The sequence below is a fragment of the Lytechinus variegatus genome, chromosome 1 (genome assembly GCF_018143015.1).
Source record: "Lytechinus variegatus isolate NC3 chromosome 1, Lvar_3.0, whole genome shotgun sequence".
NCBI classification, from domain to species: domain Eukaryota; kingdom Metazoa; phylum Echinodermata; class Echinoidea; order Temnopleuroida; family Toxopneustidae; genus Lytechinus; species Lytechinus variegatus.
This window is the reverse complement of record NC_054740.1, coordinates 30,543,133-30,563,877: the sequence shown is the minus strand read 5'-3', so window position 1 is coordinate 30,563,877 and position 20,745 is coordinate 30,543,133. Positions and strand designations below refer to the sequence as shown.

The following is a 20,745-nucleotide window of genomic DNA, read 5'->3' as shown; positions in this document are numbered from 1 at the left end:
TACGCAAGGCTTGCGCGGAACGATGTGAGTCATGTGACTAGGCTTAAAAGAAAGACCAATGTACACAGAACAAGATAGTCATATAATACACTTTCATTTTGCCCAAACTCGAGATAATTCCCTCATTTTTACTTTTATCTTGAAAAATCAAAGAAACATACACGTAGAGAAACTATTCATCAATCATTTCAACTGTGTTTTTTTACCAAACATGGTACATGTAGATCTCATCAATATAAACAGGGTCAAAGAGTACTACTATTGGTAGGCTGTTGATGACATGACAGCCTACAGTGTATATTCACCTTCATTGAATGATATACATGTATGTGTGACATTGGCCAAATCAAGGGTTCCTGGTGTCCAGGGTATCTGGGGCTATATTTGGCTCATGATTAACAATATTATAGATGGATTCAATTCAACCATTTTATTGCCTCATTTTAATAGAAAGTTGAGAAATGCTAGTTACAGCATAGAGTATTGAAAAGTGTGAAGTTATGTGTTCACATTCTTGTATTGAATTTTTTTCATACAATTTTTTTTGTTCTAGATTTATTTTTAATTATTAGTTTATATACATGTAGTTATACATTCATTTATTATTCATCTAGGCCAACGTCATATTTTTTGGATTCATTTATTTGTAAGTAATTTAATTCCTTTTTTTCCATTCGTTTATAAATCATTTGATTTGATTATTGTTTACAATAAAACTTATATTGACAAAAAATAATTTACTCTTATATTTTTTTTACAAACGAATAGCATGTTCATAGAATGTTCAGAGCCACAGACCTGCTTTGCAAGGAAACCAAATCATGTCATAATGAGAATGGATAAATATTTTAGGGTAGTGATGGTGAAAAGTGTATAATGAAGCTACTAAAGTATCAATTTGTTTGACTGGAAGAAACAAAACAAGCACAATAAAAAAGTATAATCTTTTAAAAAATATTTGTTCCAGTTTATGACCCTGTATCTTCACAAAATATGTTTAACTTAATACAGAAACAATCAGTTTTCTTTCTTTTACATAGTTTGTCATAGATAAACAGGTGAGGTGAAATTAGTTTATTAATACATATTTAGATAATTACATATCCGAGGACTGTTTCACCAGGAAAGAGAAGTGTTTTTATCACATAGATATAGTGAATTTTTTAGTGTTGTTGCAAATAGATTTTGATTTTTTTAAAATCCTAGACATTATAAATTATGCTATGAAAGTTGCTTGTAAGATGTACAGTATCAGTCAGATTTGATTCCTTTTTTTTTGAAAGACCATCCATCCAAGCATGTGCACATTGCTTACTTCCCCTTTCATTCCATTTCTTATATGCAGAGTTTGCAAACCAAAATAGTTAGTAGGAGACAGTATTGATTTACGTTTGTCGAGCTCCAGAAAATTTGAAAAGACCATTTCAAGCACATATATGGGGAAAATCCCTCAGTCTCGGTTTTCTTTATAGAAAGAACAATTTTTTTTTCTTGAGATCAAGAATTTAGGGTATTACAATGTGAAAATTAGAAGTATTTTTAGGAAATTGAATAGGAAAATATTGAATTGAAGAGAATCTTTAATTTGATGGTGAAAAGGATAACATCAAAGAAAATTTATTATTTTCTAATAAGAAAATGAAATAATATTCCTATATACAGTATTTGAAATACAGATAATATTCCATTTTCATATGAGTATTGGTATCTTGAGAGTGGAGGATGGGTGCTTTTTTTGCATTTCAATCATTTATTCAGCATGCAAAAGTAGCTTTCTAAAACCAAACCTTACAAAAACCTCCCAAAGCAGTTATCTGCTGCAGTGTATGTGTGTGCATGTTATATTATGCCCAGTAAACTTTTAGTATTGTGTGTATCCAGCATGCTTCTGCAGTGCATTTTCAATAGTGTGAACGTAAGACCCTTTCATTTTCTGATGATGGTTATTTTCGTTAAAAAGTGATTATATGCTTCAGTGAATGAGAGGTGCTACATATCTATATTTTCAGCTTCATTTTAATACTCATTCCTGGTCTTGTAAATTTGTTATTGTCGTTGGTTATTTTGACGTATTTTTTTTCTGTACTGTTTTAGCGAAGGGGAATTCTCTTTTTATTTCCTGCTGAGGTCTGACTTGCCAATTACACATGCTTTAATTTTAGTGTGTGTTTATGTGGTCATTTTGTATTTATCAAATAATAAAAGGCATCAGTTCATTGTTGTATTTGTTGTTTTCTGAATTTAGAAGAAGGAATGAAAGATACAACAAGTTAATCATCCATTAGTGTAATGTATCAGGGTCTGATAATTAAGACTAGAGTTTCGTCACCAGCAGAATGGGGCCTGGATTTGCATGTGAGGGTAATATTAGCTCTGGAATACAGCAGTGGCGTGCAATCACACAGACTGAGCTGTATATGAAGGTAGCTGAGCACTTGATCGTGGTCGTCGGCTGCTCGTAGTCAGCTCACCAGCGAGCGAGAGGGAAGGGCGAGACACTTCGTTCATTCCTCGTCGTCATGCTGGGTTGAGATAGAAAGGATAGGTATCCATACATAGATAGCAGTGAGAAAAGAAGGATTGGTGTGCGGGGAAGATGAGCTAGGAAAGGTTGCTGTGTGCATGCTACCAGAAAATGGGTGTTTTCACGTATGGTATGTTGTTCCAAGTGATTTCCTTCACTCACTCTATTGACTGTTATCTTGTTTGAATGCTCATTGGTCTGGAATTTACTGTCTATCAGGTAATTTTGAATGATTACATTTTATACTAGTATAAGTAGTAATCATGTCACTTTATCCTAGATTGCTTTTGAACAATATGTGTATGAGATGTTTTTAAGTTAGAATTCTTCTCATTTAAGTTTTACAGGCCTATGAAGTATGATATCCAAATTAATGTTATACGAAGACTCTTTTATTGCTCTTTTACACTGGCATTTCTAAACTTTGGACTTTCCTTAGAATGGAACTTTAAATAGTCCCAGATTATATAGTCTTTTGTCATATATTAAGCAGTAGCCCTTGTGTAGGAAACAAGGATTATTCTCATACTCTTCTATGTTTTCTTGGCCGATACTTGAACAGTATATTAAATAAGGTCTTAAAAAGTAATAATTTGAATTTATATTGATTTCATTTGGAAATATATGCATCCTTAAAGTCAGCTCACTTTGACCGACCACATGTTAGATGACACAACAATATCTATAGACACAAGAGGCAAAAGAAAAATGCATTCCGATCACATTTATTTCATTTCCTACATGTACATGTATAATATGTTCTATTTATAAATGCACATGCATGTGCTAGAGGGATTTCCTTTTAACCCTTTAGCTAAGGTCTTGTATTTCTTGGTAACCTTGCGCTGCTGTGCATGACTAATGCCTAGATTACTAATAAATGTGGCTTGAGTGCTGGCTTGTTCCGCAAGCCACTTAAATATTAAGAAATGAAGGCGTACCTTAACCTTATTTTGAATTCAATGTATGATTTTTTTTACTGAAAGCAGTACATGTATACTAATATGTTTTGCGGCTCAGTATGGGTTTCGGTGCGTGCTTGCCAGGTGATGGTGATGCACTTTTTAAGCGGTCAGAGCATTGGAAACAGATAAAAATAGGTGCTTTGGAACACTTTTCATTCTTACTTTTCTCAATAAGAGAATATGAATACATTAGAAGAGATAAGTGTCTACAAGAATTATTTGTACACTACTGTACATACATGTACAGCAATGCAAAATGAGAAGATTAATTATGTTGGAACCCCAAAATTCAAGGTTGGCCATCATAAAATATAATGAATTGTGTTTCAAATGAAAGAGGTAAGTGTAGCCTTTGTTTTGCACTTAGTTTAATATTGTCCTAGGTCACGCATGAATGATTATGAATTATGAAATGCAATAATGCAGATTTTCAGACCTAGTGAGATCATTGAAGCATACCATGCAATACTTCAATAATCATGATTTATTTCCTATTTTTTTAAGAGATGAGATGGTATGCTTTCATTTGTTATACAATTCTTAGTAATTCAGTCGCTTTAACATATTTCGTAAATGATTTTAAACATTGATGTCTGACTGCTGTTGCCTCATTGACTTTTGTACAGGGGTGTGATTTGATTAATTTTTCATATTTCATTTCCTGTCGAAATAAAACAGTTGAAAGGGATCAGAATTTATATGAAATGAAAGCATGTATCTCATATCTCAGAAAAAATAAGAAATAAATCATGATCATTGAAGCATAGCGAGTTACGTTTCAATGATCACAAAAAGGTATGAAAATGTGCATTATCACACATTCACACTTAATGAATTATATTAATTTATGCATGGCCGTTAACAATTTGCAAGTAGATGGAAAATAAAGACTACTTTTCTCTTTCATATGATATATAAGTCATTAGATTTTATGAGGGCCAAGTTATTATCATATTTTAATACTTTTATCATAGTCCATGCACTTATTTTTCAGTGTTTTTATTTATATACAGTGTACAAAGAATTCTTGTAGATACTGCATTTGTAACATGGGGTCTTCTCCGTGGGACATATCTACCACATAATGGCCTTTATACTGAGTGTCCCCTCCTCCAGTTTATGTTGATGATATACATTTCAGGCATACATGTATTGCCGACAATGATGGTTCTGTAGGTATGAACATGCATGCAACTTTTTGCAATTTGAATTTTGAAAAGGCTCATAAAGGTCAATGTAGAGAATTCAATCCTCAAAAAAAAGGTACCAGGTTTCATAATGAAATATTTTCAGAGAGACCAGAATTCCAAATCAGGTACAGTAGTATCTTTTCTGATTGTTAGGAGTTAATATGACTAAAGAGTTTTCCTGTAGGCCGCATTTGCATTTATGGAAGACTTACCCCCCCCCCCCACACACACACACATCGTATAATGCATTTCTTTGGTGAAATATAAAACATGAGATCAATTATCTTTTAAAAAAATTTTTTAATGTTTTTATTTAATAAATCAAAACAAATCACAAACAGTCACAAGCAATCAAAACATTTACAAAATATTGTATCATTAAACAAAACAACAGCAAAAAAGGAGGAAATAAAAAAAATAAATAAACATTGCTCAACCTTTTCAGTGACAGCCTTGCATATGATCACTCACATGGATAATATTTGACATTTTCCGGATGTTGAATAGACTTGGTTTTTTATCTGCATTGTGAGTAAAGTGTTTGCAGCACTATGTATGCTAGACATTATTTAGGCATTATTTGTGTATATGTTAACAAAGACCCGTATATCACATTTCATCTGTACAGAGGGATGAAGCAGATTTGAGTTGGTTCTAGTATAAAAATTCATCAAGCACAACTCTGAAAAATTACCTACAGTAGTGCACAAAATGCACTCCTTCCTGCTAATACCTTGGTCACATTTGCTCTACGGCAGCCGTACGGCGAGTCGAAAACAGCCGTTTGACCCCCAAAAATGTTAAAACGGCTGTTTTCGACTCGCCGTATGGCCGCCGTAAGGCAAATGTGACCAAGGTATTAGTGTTGAATGTAGACAACAACATTACAAAGTTTGGCAAGCCCAGAGAAAAAAATTCTTGGATAACTGTTAATTTTCTGTTAACTTTTCAGCATCACTGTACTGTTAGTAGATTTTCCGTTTCCAAAAAATGATCTATTCCGTTTCTGAAAATCTGTAATTCTGTTTCAACTTGATCTAAAAATGGAAATTCTGTTCTCACTGAAAATGTACACAACAAAAACCTGAATTCCATTTTGTAAAAGTGAATTCCATGAATATTTACATGAAAAGTATAAGAATCAAACAGAATTTCTGTTTTATTTACTGGTAAAACAGAAAATCACTGTCCCTAGATGTAAGTCAGATGTATAAGTTATGTTTGAACTTTCTCTTAATTCACAAAAAATGATTTATTGTACTACACATGAAAGAGCCTATGAAATGGAATCAATAACACCAATGAATCACACTCTCACTCATGCGTGTGTATCTCATTATATGAAATATCTAGTACTTAATCAAATTGACAAATCAGGCTTTTGATTGAATCCTAAAAAATAGACAATGATTACACATCAATTAAAAAGGTGGAGTTAAACCATGTTTTATATGTCAGGAGGAACACATTGTTTAAAGACTCCTTTTTTTTCCCAAAAAAATCGGTTTCATGTTCCCTACTGGTAATGTTCATTAGTTTCCTTTCGTTGGAATACCCTTGACTTGGCCCACACCATTGCCTATCAAGTATTGGTCACTGGGCAAGGTTTCCAACTTGAAGACAGGTGCAGCAATTAATGCACTACCATGTTGCAAAAACTGCCTCTAGGCGGTCTGCCTTGCACGCACATGTGACATTGCTCAACATCTTACATGTCAGTCTAATGTACATGAGATTCGGAGCACCCTCAGACATTAGCGTATTTGCCATGCCGGTGACGCAATTTGAATGACGATATTTGAATTACGAACGGTGCACATGACTGAGAAATAGTGAAGTCTCTAGTTTCTGCAGCTTCACTTCCTGAAGTGGTGAGTGGAAATGGGAATCCGTCTTTAAACATGTGCACCAAGCTTGTGAAGCACAGTGAGCCGATCAAAGACACCGTTCTCACTCTTGGAAGCGATTTTCCAAACCGGTTCAGAAAACCACTTCGCGATGTAGTTTTCAAGATCGTGTTACCTCGTTAAACCGGTTTTAGCGTAAGTGAGGACACAACGGTTCTTTGGTAAACGATCTTGGCACATTTTTCGAGCGCTACACCACATGACAGGCGTAGAATGCCCCGCTGCATTTTCAAATTTCGCGCGAAACGTGTCACCCCACTGAGAGCGTTTCCATAGCAACAAGATCGCTTTACTTGTTTGAAAACCACTTTCCTGTGATCGAGTGGGAACGCTAGCAAAGTGATCTTCCAAACTGGTTTCCTAAATCGGTTTCCAGTAAACTAATTTCAGAAAGCGTCATGAGAACGGCCTTAAAGTTGGGTGCTGGATCAGTAGATATAAGTTTTATATGTAGCCCTACATGTGTACCCTAAAATTAGCTGTCGAGGTAGATCATTATTTCCATTTTTCATATCTGTTTCACTCTATAATTCATTTTCTTTTCTATTTTTCAGTGTAAAAAAATCGAACATCATGTAAAAAAAGTTTAGAATTACCACATTTATAAACCTTGATAGTGGTATGTATACAGTATTATTGTAGATGGTTCAATATTTTCTTGTAAGAAAGCAATTTATATTTTGATAATAATGACAAGAGTCTAGAAAATTAACAAAAGGCAGTGAAATTTTGTCAACCCTACATCCTCTTTGCTTGGAATATTAAATTACATGACAACAAATCATGTAGCAAGTGTAGGGAAATCCCCTTTACCAGCCCAGGTAGGAAACTATTTCGATAATATTAATCAAATTTATATGATTTTTCTTTCAAACAATGCTTTAATTGCTCCACAGTTTCATTCCGAGGTCTGTATTTACCATCACATCATATAATGATTTTAAAAAAGATAATGATTTTGGATTTGGTTGGCCTTTTTATTTGTTCATTATTCATATACATGTACAAGTATGGAATCATTTTGTGAACATACCGATATCATTTGCTTTAAAGATACCAGTTGTGGTATCTCAAAATTACTTCAAACAGAATCCAATGGAATAACCACCATAGTGTTTGTATGTATGAATAAAAAATATGTGCCAAATAGTTCTGGAAGAAAATGCGTAATTGCTGAGAAATGAGCAAATTAATGATGGAATTCCATCAAATGTCGTGTATTTTTCGAAGCAAGATTAATACACTTTCCCACATACATGTATGCTTTTTACGTGTACTGTATAAAGTGATCATCGGAATTATCAGTTTTGAGCTAAGATTTCATGTTTTTACAAAGATAAGTTTACATTTAATGTACCAGATCTATATGTATGATAATATTTGGACAATTAACCTTGATTTAAAAGACTTCTCATGATATAATTGTTTGCTGCAATTACTGTGTGTTTACCTTTAACATTACCCTCACCACTGCCAAAGTTAATTTGTGCTATCTGTGTGAAAATCAACTGATCTACTACTAAACTGAGGTGGAAAATTATGTGTTACCTTGATAAAATATCTGTATTTGCATTTTGCAAATTATAATGAGGTGTGGAAAACGTTATATATCAAAATGTGGTTTATTCTTGGCCAGGAAAGTGGTTGCCAAATTTGTGTCGCATGATGGGTAATATAGGCTGATGCATTGCTTCGTAATATTACATAGGTTGCATAAACTTAAGGCCTGGTCACACCGCCCGAGCGTTGGAGTGGTTGTGGAGCGGAAGGGAAAGAGAGTCGAATTTCGCTCACAAAATTGGGGGAAAAAATCGGAAAAAAAAAAAAAATCGAAATCGAAAAAGGTGAACGGTAACGAACGGTGATGATTTTTTCTCTCTGCTCCACGACCGCTCCAACAATGCTCGGGCAGTGTGACCAGGCCTTAAGGAACACTGTATGTGCATGTATATTAGTCTATATTCTATAGTGTCTTTTCATTCATTTCTTTACACTTTTCAGATGAGTGGTTCTTTAATAATTGTCCATTTTGCTTTAATTTCAAAGTGAGTACATCAGGGCCCCATTGTACAAAGAGTTACGATTGATTCGATCAATGGTAACTCCATGGAAATCCATCAGTGTCATAATTTTATCTACAGGAAATTTGCAAAATGTCCTTTGTAATCAAAGGAGAACACCCCAAATTGTCAAGAAATCAATGAATTTATGGATATGGATTCATATCTAGAATTTTTTTGAGCAAACATGCATTTCATACGTTGACTTTGCTGGCTTTCCATAGTTGCGATTGATTGGATCAATTGAATGGATCAATCATAACTCTTTGTACAACAGGGACCCGATGTTACCCCCCCCCCCATTTACTTTGCCTCATATCAGTCTATTTTCTTTTCAAATACGTTTTCATTCTACTTGTACCCACATATAAGCTAAAATGCCAAGGAATGATAATGTTGCATTATATCATTGTTGCAGTGGTACAAATAGGCAATTTACCCAGCCAATTGCTTGGAGGGGGCAATTTTCATAATTGCAGTATTTTTTGGCCAATAGATGGTGACATGCTTCACACTTGTACAAAGGAGAACTTAAAACTTTTAGAACGAAGGATTTGGTAATTTGGTCATATTGGTGCCTCAAATGAGGCACTTTAAATATTTATAGTTCTTGTCTTAATGGTGTTTTGTTGATTGTTTTGTAATGTCAAGCTTTCTAACCCAGCCAATATCATGAATAATAAACATCAAGATTCAATTGTCTACCAATTTCATATGAGATCTTGCCACCTCTGTATTGTATAGGAGTTAGGACTATATAATTCAGGAGAACAAATTTAGAGTAATTTTTGCAATCCTTGCCAAATATATATACTTACGTAGAACAAAGTAAATGATCCATTCAAAACTATTTTAATCTTATATAAAAACGCATTGTACCCACAGATAAATTCAGACAAGAAAATGAAAAAAAATATTTTCAATTAATCTTAATTCAGTACAAAGCTTAAATATTATGGAATACTTATGGCAAGGCTCCACATTAACTTTTTTTGGTGGTGGCCCGTTCGGGCCACCAAAACCTTCAAATAATTTTTTTTGGTGGCCCATTAGTAAAGTTTGGTGGCCCGAAAAATATAAAGAAAAACATTAATTTAAAATGAATAAAACAAAGTGAAATATTCTGCAGTCACTAACACGTACTATTCTTTGTACATCTAGTATGTAAATCGTGCTTGCTGTTATTTTACTTTGCTTATTTTGTGGTAATATATAAATTGTTCTATCATTGTAAATATGAAATGATTGAAAGAGAATAAAAGAATTGTATTGTTCCCAGGTTGTGGACTTTTAATCTCCGTATCGACACACACTCATAATGGTAAAGTAAATAAATAGTGCATACATGTATAGCAAACTCAGATAGATTTACAAAACAATTATTTTTCCTTTCTTCCTTTTTGATCATAAAACCTAGATTATGCAGGCCCCAAATCCAGTTTATTTTCCAGCATATTATAGCAGGAGAAAATCACAGAAAAATATGCTGCAGAATTAGAACAATGTGTAAAAGGGGGAAATAAACAAAAATCATTTTTAGAATAGTATACTGAAAAAAGAAATCAAAAATTGTAAAAAATGAATAAGTGAAATAAAACAAAAGAAAAAATGAAGAAAGAAAAAACAAAGAACAGGAAAAAAACATTTGAGAAAAAACAAAAGAAAATGTAAGAAAAATGAATAAGACAAAATTATCAAAAAATGGGGAAAATTATTATTCAGTAGAAACATGTTCTTTAATCAGGCATATTCAATGGGAAGGGGTATAAATGGTTTAATCACTGTAAAAAAAATGAAAGAAAAAAAATGAGAAAACAGCAAAAATTATCTGGAAAAAACAGTGAGAAAATTCCTTCCCTATATTTGACAAAATGATGGAAAAATTCACATTTCATATCAATGAAATGCCTTTCCAAAGTACATGTATTAACTTCCTTAAGAGTGGTTTAAGAAGTCATTTGTAAACAAGAAAGAAAGAAGTTGTCTATTTATTTTTGGCTAGAAGAGACACAGCTTCGAAATAAACCAAATATCAACATACATACAAATGCACATACAGGACTGTGATGTACTCACCTATGTGTTTTATGTGTATTATTGCATTTGGAAATCGGTCTTTTTGAGTCAAAAGAGAGGTCATAATTCCTCCTTTTAATGCTTGCAGATAATCAGGTTTCAGTAATACGGACTGTAGAAGGGCATTTCATTGGTGTAAAATGTGACTTTGACGTAGATTTTCAGAGTTCTGGGGAAGATTTCTTAGCAGTAACATTTCGTATCGCAGCTCCCTGAGTCTGAATAGTCTGCTCGCGCACAGCTAGCTGCAGTGGTTTCATGCACACAAAGACAGCCGGCTGAATAATAGTTACTGTATGCTAGCGGTAGGCCTACGTACTGTCATGACTATGCAATCTTTGTGTGTGTGTGTATTTGTGTGTAGCTTAACAAAATAGGCGCATGACGAATTGGCTTGCAATTTGAACTGTAGAAAGTTGATAAATACATGCAAAATCGGGAGAAAAATTGCGCTACTTTGAAAATTATTGGTTGCCCGATTCGGGCCACCAAAACTTAACATTTTTCAATAATGGTTGCCCGAGATGAATTTTTGGTGGCCCGGGGCCACCGGGCCACTGCTAATGTCGAGCCTTGCTTATGGTAGAATTCAGTCAATAAACTGGTCAATTTAAAACTTTTAGACAATGAAAGTACTTTTGATTTGTGCACTCATCCATCAGAAAATGGCAAGCACTGCTCAAAAATTATGTCTCAGATCTAGTGCCAGAAATTCGTTTAAAAAAATGAAATAATATATCCGATCTTGATTTTTGCAACAGTTTGATGAAACAAACTGTTTGAAAGGAATGTGATGAGTAATTCAGATCTACATCAACAACGGTTTGACAATATTCTGGTTTTATATCCTAGGAGTATTTTTTAGAGGAAGGGGGGGGGGGGGTTCCTTGTTCTTTGTTGTAAAGAAGAACCCTTTGATTTTAATTTGAATAATTATTTTTTTCTTATTTTGTTGGGCAATAAAATCCACCAATCTCTCTCCCTAACAAAAGCATGTCTTGTTGAATTCTGTACCACCCACATATACAGAGATACTAGAGATGCCATAATCTTCAGACGTTTGCCTCATTTAAAGGGGAAGTTCACCCTGAAGAAAACTTTGTTGTAAAAATAGCAGAAAAAATAGTAAAAAATATTGGTGAAGGTTTGAGGAAAATCTGTTAAAGTTATTAGAGTTCAAAGTTTTGGATTTGTGAAGTCATAAACGAGCAGCTGCCCCATGTGTTACATGTATGTAATATAAAATGCATGAATTTCATATTTTGTATGGTTCCTTATGACTTAATTTCGTTTTCTATTTACGATCGGATGTGAAATGATTTGTCTATTGATATACAAAAGGTACAGCGATAACCATTTTCAATTTTCTGAGAAAATTAAATTTCATTGATTTTTTACCATTCGCTATGTAGGGATGCTGCTCGCATATGACTTCACAAATCAAATAATTGAAATTCTAATAACTTTTTAATTATTTGATGAATTTTTCTCAAACCTTCGGCAATATTTTTTAAATTATTTTTTATGCTATTTTTACAATAAATTTTTTGTCAGGGTGAACTTCCCCTTTAAGGAGTTATCACTTAACTCCGTGCTCTGACATCTTTCAATTCCATTCCAGGCCTTTCAGGCATTTCAGGCTTTACATATTATGACAAACATGGGGTGCTTTGACATGTACATGAATGTTCTGGCTTCTTTTCAGATCCATTGAATTCACTGGCATACCTATGTTTGATCATGGACCTACAGCAACATGGTTTGATGTAATAAAATGAAATGGATAGAGTAGTTGTAATCAACATAATTATGGATTTTTATGAACAATATCAAGATTCAAGAACACTCCTATTCCCAGTCTTCTCCCACACAATCTCTTCTGTGTATGTTTACCTGTACATGACTATGCATATATTCCGCATACATTCGTAATTCCGAAGGTTCATTATTCTGAAGGTTCATAATTCTGAAGGTTCGTAAGTCCGAAAACGAAATGAGGTTCGTATTTCTGACGGTTTGTTTGTCTGAAAACGAAATGAGGTTCGTAATTCCGAAGGTTTGTCAGTCCAAAAACGCAATGATTAATGAACCTTATTTTGTTTTCGGACTAACGAACTTTCGGAACAATGAACCTTATTTCGTTTTCAGATTAACGAACCTTCGGAATAACGAACCTTATTTTGTTTTCAGACTATCGAACCTTATTTTGTTTTGGATTATCGAACCTTTGGAATAACGAACATTCGGAATAACGCCACAAATGTTCGGATTAACGAACCCTTTTACGTTTTTGGATTAACGAACATCGAGGTATAGGCGATTTACATGTTTCGGAATTACGAACCTTCAGAATAAAGAACCTTGGGAATTACGAAGTGTAACCCATGGATATATTCTATACCTATACACCTAGCTGGAGGTCATATCGAACAGTGACAGTATGCAAAACAAAAAAAAATCACTTTATTCATTTATTCTATTCTGATAATATCTAAAAAGCCATCATATCCATCTCACTGATTGAAGGTTCATGCCATAATTGTTTAGCTCACGAAGGATGTTTACTGGCTAGAGTTTTTCATCTTTCATTTCATACCTCTCCAAAGTAGACACATTTACACCCGTACCATTACGAAAATGACCAGCCTTTTCTTGATTCAGAAATGTTACAGTCCTGTAAAGAAATGGTACTTACATGTACATGTAGCTAGTGTGAAAGCAAAGTTATCACTTTTCAATAGTAAGATAACTTTCACATTGATTTCTCAAAGGTCACAGGGATACAAGTATCAAAAGGTCAAGAGTCATGATCCAGCGAGAAAAACTCTAGATTACATGTAGCAAAAACTGTTCTGCAGTTGCCATACATGTTTTCAGACTCACATTTATTCATATTTGTATTGAAGTTTTAACTGTGACTTTAAATCACAGTTTATCTCTTTTTGAAACTTCCCTAGATAATATACACACCATTGTAGTATGGTCTGAACACAGTGTATTTTAGCTGTCATAACAATGACCTTCAGATCATATCTACATGAATTTTCAAATATGTATAAAAAATTAAGATGAACAAGAATTCATTGATTGAATAAAAAGAAATCCTGCAAAGAATGCAGAAAGGATTTAATTTTCATGTATGTCATATTGTGATGTAATCCTTTTTTAAAAATAAGATACACAATATATGAGATTACCATTGTGGATGGTTATTCATTTTTTCGTGTGTGTCTTGTGTATTTTATATATTTTTTAGTATATGACTTTGCCATTTCAAGGGGTTATTTTTGTGTGTGTGTCTTGTATACTAAGTTCAATAATCTTTAGTTTTTGAAAAAAGAATGGACATAGGTACTTTAAAATGGGTATTGTGTACTAAAGCACTGCATCAATATCGAAATGCAAGTTTCCATTGTCTGCATGTATATATGATATATTTGACAATTGACATTTAACTTGTGTTGTGTAACCTTCAAACATGGTTTGTTTTTTCCATGATTGTGTATGGGGGCTCCTTGTCAACATGCAGTGGAATTTAGAGCAGTATTTCAATACCTTTACATTTTGACCTTATTTCATTAATTTCGTTTCTAGTTTTCTCGAAGGTTTATTTATTCTAGATAAAATATTAAAAATTCTGGTCAATTATTGAACAAGGGAAGTGGGAGTTAAATGTTTGGAAGCTTTTACATACTAATAATGGATGATTTGGGAAGAATTGCCCTTTTTGCTTTCAGAATATCATGCAATCTTTTAGATTGTTAAATGCCTGTCGGACACTGTTTATTGAAGTAAATACATGGTTGATGTTATATGACATGGTTTAGATAGTTAAATGTTTTCACAAAATGGCAGAAATTTTGGGACGTTCCTTGATGAACGTTTTTAGGGTGTGTTCAAAGTCGATTTTCAAATTTAAACAGCAACATAAATCATGATTGAAAACTCAGTTACAAAAACACACAATAAACAGGATTAGTGGTGCACTGTTCAGTGTTGAAAATATAAAGCTGAATTATTTGTTGATCGTCTTTGAATTTCTTGCTTTCGCTAGTGCAGCTTTACCCATCACAAGAAAGTTCTGGCACCTGCTTGTGTTGGCTTCTACTGCGGGAGCAAAATAAAAAAATTTTACAACTCAATCATTTTTTTAATGTCACATTTGTGATGCTGAAGGTCGTAAAATCTGAGCTGATGACGTTTACAAACACATCTTTTTCGACATTTAAATTTTCCTCCAAATCAAGATTTTAAAGATGTTTACTTTTGATACTGGGAATTGTTTCTAATTATCTGTGTTTTGTAATCATGTTTTTTATCATGATTCATGTTGCAGTTTAAATTTAGAAACTGACATTGTACACACCCATAACCTCATAAATTTTCAGAACATTAAAATGTGGTGTTGTGTTTATGTTGAAAATGAAACTGAAATCTCTCTCTTCATTTTTTCATACTCATGTTAAACTCGAAGTCAGATTCGGGATCATATTTTTGTTCTTTGCAATTTGCTTTATTGCCTCTTCCTTCTTTTTTTGCAATTTTCAAGATGTTTTCTCTTATTGGATTGTTATTGGCAATTCCGTGGAGATACCAATAAAGTCATCAAAATTGCTCATTATCTTGGACCCGATACCGCGTTGTCCGTCTGAAACCGATTCATGAGATAGAAGAATCTAATCTTAATAATCCTTTTATTAATCCTCTTTGCTGAAATTGAATAATAAGTGCCGCCAGGGGTAGACACAAGCTATGAATGATCTCTCATTAGGGGTTATCTATCGCACCAAAGCTATGTTTTTGTCCACTAGTCCAATGGCAAGATGGCAGAGAAAGGCATCCACGTCATACCCATATGCATCTCTCATAATCTTTGCCATATCACACAGGGAGCGGCTCCTATTTGCCCACATGATTAGATTTAATCGCATTTGTTGCCATGGAAAATTGGAAGTTGTATGAATTTCTACTCAATTGTGAGAGTACATAAAGAAAATTACCTCTGATATTCTTGTGTTGTGAAGTTCACATGCTGTATGAACACGCCGGAGTAGGAATCAAATTCCTGATATAGCTTTCAATCTTTTACAATTGTATTGTGGGCGTGTTGTGGTGTAGTGGTTCTGACTCTCGCCTTTCAAACAGAGGGTCGTGGGTTCGAATCCTAGCCATGGCGTGTTTTCCTTCAGCAAGAAATTCAATCACACTGTGCTGCACTTGATCCAGGTGGGGTGAATGAGTACCCGGCAGGATTAATTCCTTGAATGCATGAACACCGAAAGGCAGCTCGAGCTAAAGCCGGGGTAATAATAATAATAACAATAATAATGCGCCTCAGAAAAGATTGTTTCTAGATAGATGACACTATAAAAATGCCTATTATTATTATACTTGTACTGTGCCATAAACCAACTGGATAGAAATTATGATTAGCCTGCAATTTATAACTGAAAAAATGAGATTGAAAAGGAGATTGCATAGTAAATATAAAGTGCACTGTCTTTATTAAAGGTCAAGTCCATCCCAGAAAACAGTTGATTTAAATAGAGAAAAATCAAACATGAATAATGCTGAAAACTTCATCAAAATCGGTTGTAAAATAAGAAAATTATGACATTTTAAGGTTTCGCTTATTTTCACAAATTAGTTCTATGCTCAACTCAGTGATATGCAAATGAGAGAGTCAATGATGTCACTCACCATTTCTTTTGTTTTTTATTGTTTGAATTATACAATGTTTCACTTTTTACGAATTCGACGATTAGGAACGTCTTGCCTGAACCACAAAATGTTAAAATAATGGAATTCCACCTGTTCAGGGAGGAATGACACTTCTTTCACGTGACAATAATGAGAAAATAAGAATATTTCATGTTTCATATAATAAAATACAAAAGAAATAGTGAGTGGGTGATGTCATTGGTCCCCTCATTTGCATACCGAAAAGGATGTGCATATAACTGTTTTGTGAAATTAAGCGAAAACTTTAAAATATTATAACTTTCTTATTTTACATCCGATTTTAATTAAGTTTTCAGTGTTATGCTTGTTTGAATTTTCTCTTTCTATTCAAATCAGCTTTTTGTTGGGCTGGAGTTGTCCTTTAAGAAAAAATAAATTTGTGGAGAGGAGCTAAATATGATTTGTGTGTACGTGGTAAAATTTCAAAATTTTCACAAAGAATCAAATCAGTGAAAGATTAATAGTTTATGACTATTCTTATACACTTTTGGATTAGAGAATTGCTTTGAATGTTGGAATAACAGTCAAATGTTCTATCCCAAAGCTTTCTACAAGCTTAAATTCTTGATGTGGCATTTTAAAAGAAAAAAAAAGGTGTATTTGGTTCACTGTGGTATGTTTTGATGCAGCGATATACTTTTGGGTAGAACCTGCCCTTAAGATATAAAAGAGCGTGTTTTTTTCATAGAGTACCAGATGATTGGCTCAGTTAGAGGGTGAGGTGGCACTATGAGCTTTAAGACATTGAAATTGTATAAAATGTACATGTTAATGATATTAGAATTTTTATTATGGTTTCCCCTCTTATCTATTTCAGCAAACTGTAGTATTTTTTTTTCAAATATGACTCAAATTAGATCTGCTATACCTAATATTTTGTTTGGTTTTATATTTTACAGTGAGCTAAGTGTTCACCAGTGAGAAAATCAGAAGCCACAGACATGGTCTCCGTGACTGAGACAGAGGTTCGGTTCACACCAAGCAGTCGAGGAACAGAAGAGGGTGCTGTAGAGGTGACTGTCAAAGGATCTAGCAACATGCCAAGCACTAGGAGACAAAGCTCTGAGAGCAGCAGAAGGTCCCTGAGTGGACGCTGCTGCCCAAAGCTCTTTGAGCGTGCCTCGGGGAGCTGGTGGGATCCCAAGTTCAACCTTCCCATTATTGAGGAACAGTTTCAAAGGCAGTCGTTCCCTCAGCTCAAGAAGCGGTTCCGCTATGCAGTAGGGTATGCTCTTCTAGCTTGTATAACATGGATGATTTATATACCTATCAATATGAGCAACATGGAGCAGACGTGTGACTGGATTATTTTTGAAATAGCACTTGGGTGTATGGTCGGGGTTTGTATAGCTCTTATAGCCTTCACAACTTGTAGGTATTATAGGGACTATGTAATGCACACTTCGCTTGTCTTTATAGTAGTCGTATGTGGACTTACTCTAGCTTCATTTGCGTCTTTCACCAACGATTGCGAATGCGATAATAGAGTGATTAGTACTGTTGCGACGTTTGCGGTATGCGTTGAGATGATCTTGATGACATATACCGTGATACCGTTACCATTTCTATACTCAGTGTTTACTATGATGTTGTTTTCATTCGTGTATGAGGTCTTATTCTTCACCACAGCACTACAGCCGGATGAAGTGAATGCAACGCATGTGTTCACCAAGCTGTTCCTTCACTTGTGTATCCACATGATGGGCATGCATATTTTCTTTATGTCTCAAGTGCGTAACCGTAGTACATTCTTGAAGGTTGTAGAAACTGTTGTTGCCCAGAACCTGCACAAACGGGAGAAGCAGATCAAGGAGGCTACCATCCAATCTCTTATGCCTGACATTATTGCCAAAGAGCTACTGAAGGGTCGAGAGTCTAACCCCGAAGTCAAGCCTCACAAGGGTCGTAAGCAGTCTTCCGAACCCATCTTCCGACCCTTCTACATGAATCGCATGGAGAATGTTAGCATCCTGTATGCCGACATCGCTGGGTTTACCAAGATGAGCGCAAACAAGAGTGCCGAGGTTCTTGTTGGTCTTCTCAACAATCTATTCGGCCGCTTTGATCACCTCTGCAGGAGGCACAACTGTGAGAAGATCTGTACCTTGGGTGACTGCTACTACTGTGTGTCTGGATGTCCTGTGTATAGGGAGGACCACGCCCAATGCTGTGTTGAAATGGGTCTGAGCATGATCGAAGCTATTAAGGATTTCTGCCAAGAGACGGGAGAGAAGGTCAACATGCGTGTAGGGATTCATACTGGCACTGTGCTCTGTGGCATTGTGGGTAATCGTCGCTTCAAGTTTGATGTGTGGTCCAATGATGTAACCATTGCTAACAAGATGGAAGCATCTGGCCAGCCAGGGAAGGTTCATGTATCTGCAGAGTCTGTCAAGTTTCTTGGAGAGAGATATGTCTTGGATGAAGGCAATGCAGACAAACATGCTCTTCTCATTGGTAAGTTCAAACTTAACATTTCTCTCTCCTCTACAACAACTTCATTAATATTTTCCCATTGCTTCCTTAGATTGGTTTCCAGTTTGCTGCATAGAAGCATCATATTTTATGTATCAGCTCAGATACATTGTATCATGTACAGTAATATGCATTTTAAATACAGCCTTTGTCTGGTGTTGTCCATGCTTCTGTGGACATTGTCAGGGCACTGAAACCTATCCTTTCATTGAATATGGTAGGCGGAATTCAATTGCAAAATATATGCTCCACTTCCTGGCAGTGTTGATATAAATGTTAGAATTATTTGCCACTATTATTAAAAGATATAGGCCAGTATATTTACATACTTTTCATAGAGCCAAAATGTTTTAATACTCTTGCAACTATCAAAGATAATTATCACTCTGATATTTTGCTACAGTTCATGATAATTTTTGATATGTCATGCATTCTTTGAAACATATGACATATTTACATGTACATAGAGCCAAAATATTACAATGTGTACATGTAATTATTGCTCAATCACTTGACATCCGACAATCCATCATATTTAGACATTTTTTAACATTTTCATAAGTAAAACCATCCTAAAAGCTGTATTTATACAGTGTTTTGAAATCAAATAAATTTAGAAATGGCATATGATATTGAAATGGCTTTCTGTTTTTCAAGTATGGTATGATTTTTACATAATTTAGATGTTCTTTTATTGAATGTCAAGGATACATGTACATGTATTATATGTCTTGTAGAATTTTGAAAAGTCATCTTTACTTGATTTAATTTTTTTCAAATTGGCAATGCCAGTAGCATTTCTAACCAAGTGGTTTTGGAGCCATAATGTCTGCGTACAATGTATTCCCAAATAAAATCTGTCTGCTCTGTTTTATCTCCTTAACCTTCATTTTTTATTTCCTATGGTCATTTTATCTAGTAGCAACCGGAAAGGGAGATGTCTGAAACAATTTCAGCGCACATTTTCCTTTTCCTTTATAGTCTTTCTCAAAAAATCAAATCGATAAAAAGGTTTCCGTCTAATTTCTCCTTGAAGGTATCTTGTGCTATTTTTGTCTGTGGAGTATTCATTGATCTTCAAGCAGTCCTGATGTTTGAAAATGTATTTGCAAAATGCTTATGACCATGTTGTTTGGTAATACAGAGCAAACAGTGTATCACCATTATAGCTTGCCTGCTTCGTGCTTCTTGACAATATTAGGAAACATGTAACAAATTGGAGTGGGCGTTTGTGATATTGAAAGTCAGAATAAACGTTAAGACGGGCAAATTTACCATCCTATTAACAGGCAGAAATGCTCGGCACGCAACAAGATGAAAGCATACATGGCTAGCGAGGTTATAGGATATGAAGCAGAGAAAATTGAAGAGAAGTTTTTTTTCCAGCCCTGTAATTGAAGGTGAAATAAATGTAATTATTAACTTGGCGATATAGACTTGTTTGTGCAGGGTACCATTTTTAGATTATTCTTCTATACTTCATAATTTCTGTTTGCTGTTCGTTCAGCAATCAAGTTGGGATGAATGGGATAATACTTGTGTGATAAAATTGGATTTGTATGAATGGAAGATATTTATTTTCTAAAAATATTTTATTGTATGCATTTCTTTTTTTAGCTGAGCTTCTGCTTGTTAAGAAAAAGCAGCATCTGCGAAAAGGAAGAAAGACAAATTTTGTTCTCTAATGAAAGCAATCAGCCGTATAGAGATTGATGTGTGAATTTGGATAAAATATTCTTTTTATGACTATAAATGTATATTTGCAAAGTAATATTATTTTTAAATATAAATTCATCTTTAAGTACA

General features: G+C 34.3%; 1 protein-coding gene across 1 annotated transcript; it reads left to right on the top strand.

Moving 5' to 3' along the window:
* Positions 1-2,332: 2,332 nt before the first annotated feature.
* LOC121430280 (adenylate cyclase type 9-like) lies at positions 2,333-19,133 on the top strand. Its single transcript, XM_041627560.1, has 2 exons — positions 2,333-2,743; positions 17,364-19,133. The coding sequence occupies exon 2, from the start codon at positions 17,406-17,408 to the stop codon at positions 19,131-19,133; it is 1,728 nt and encodes a 575-aa protein (XP_041483494.1). The 5' UTR covers positions 2,333-2,743; positions 17,364-17,405.
* Positions 19,134-20,745: the final 1,612 nt, after the last annotated feature.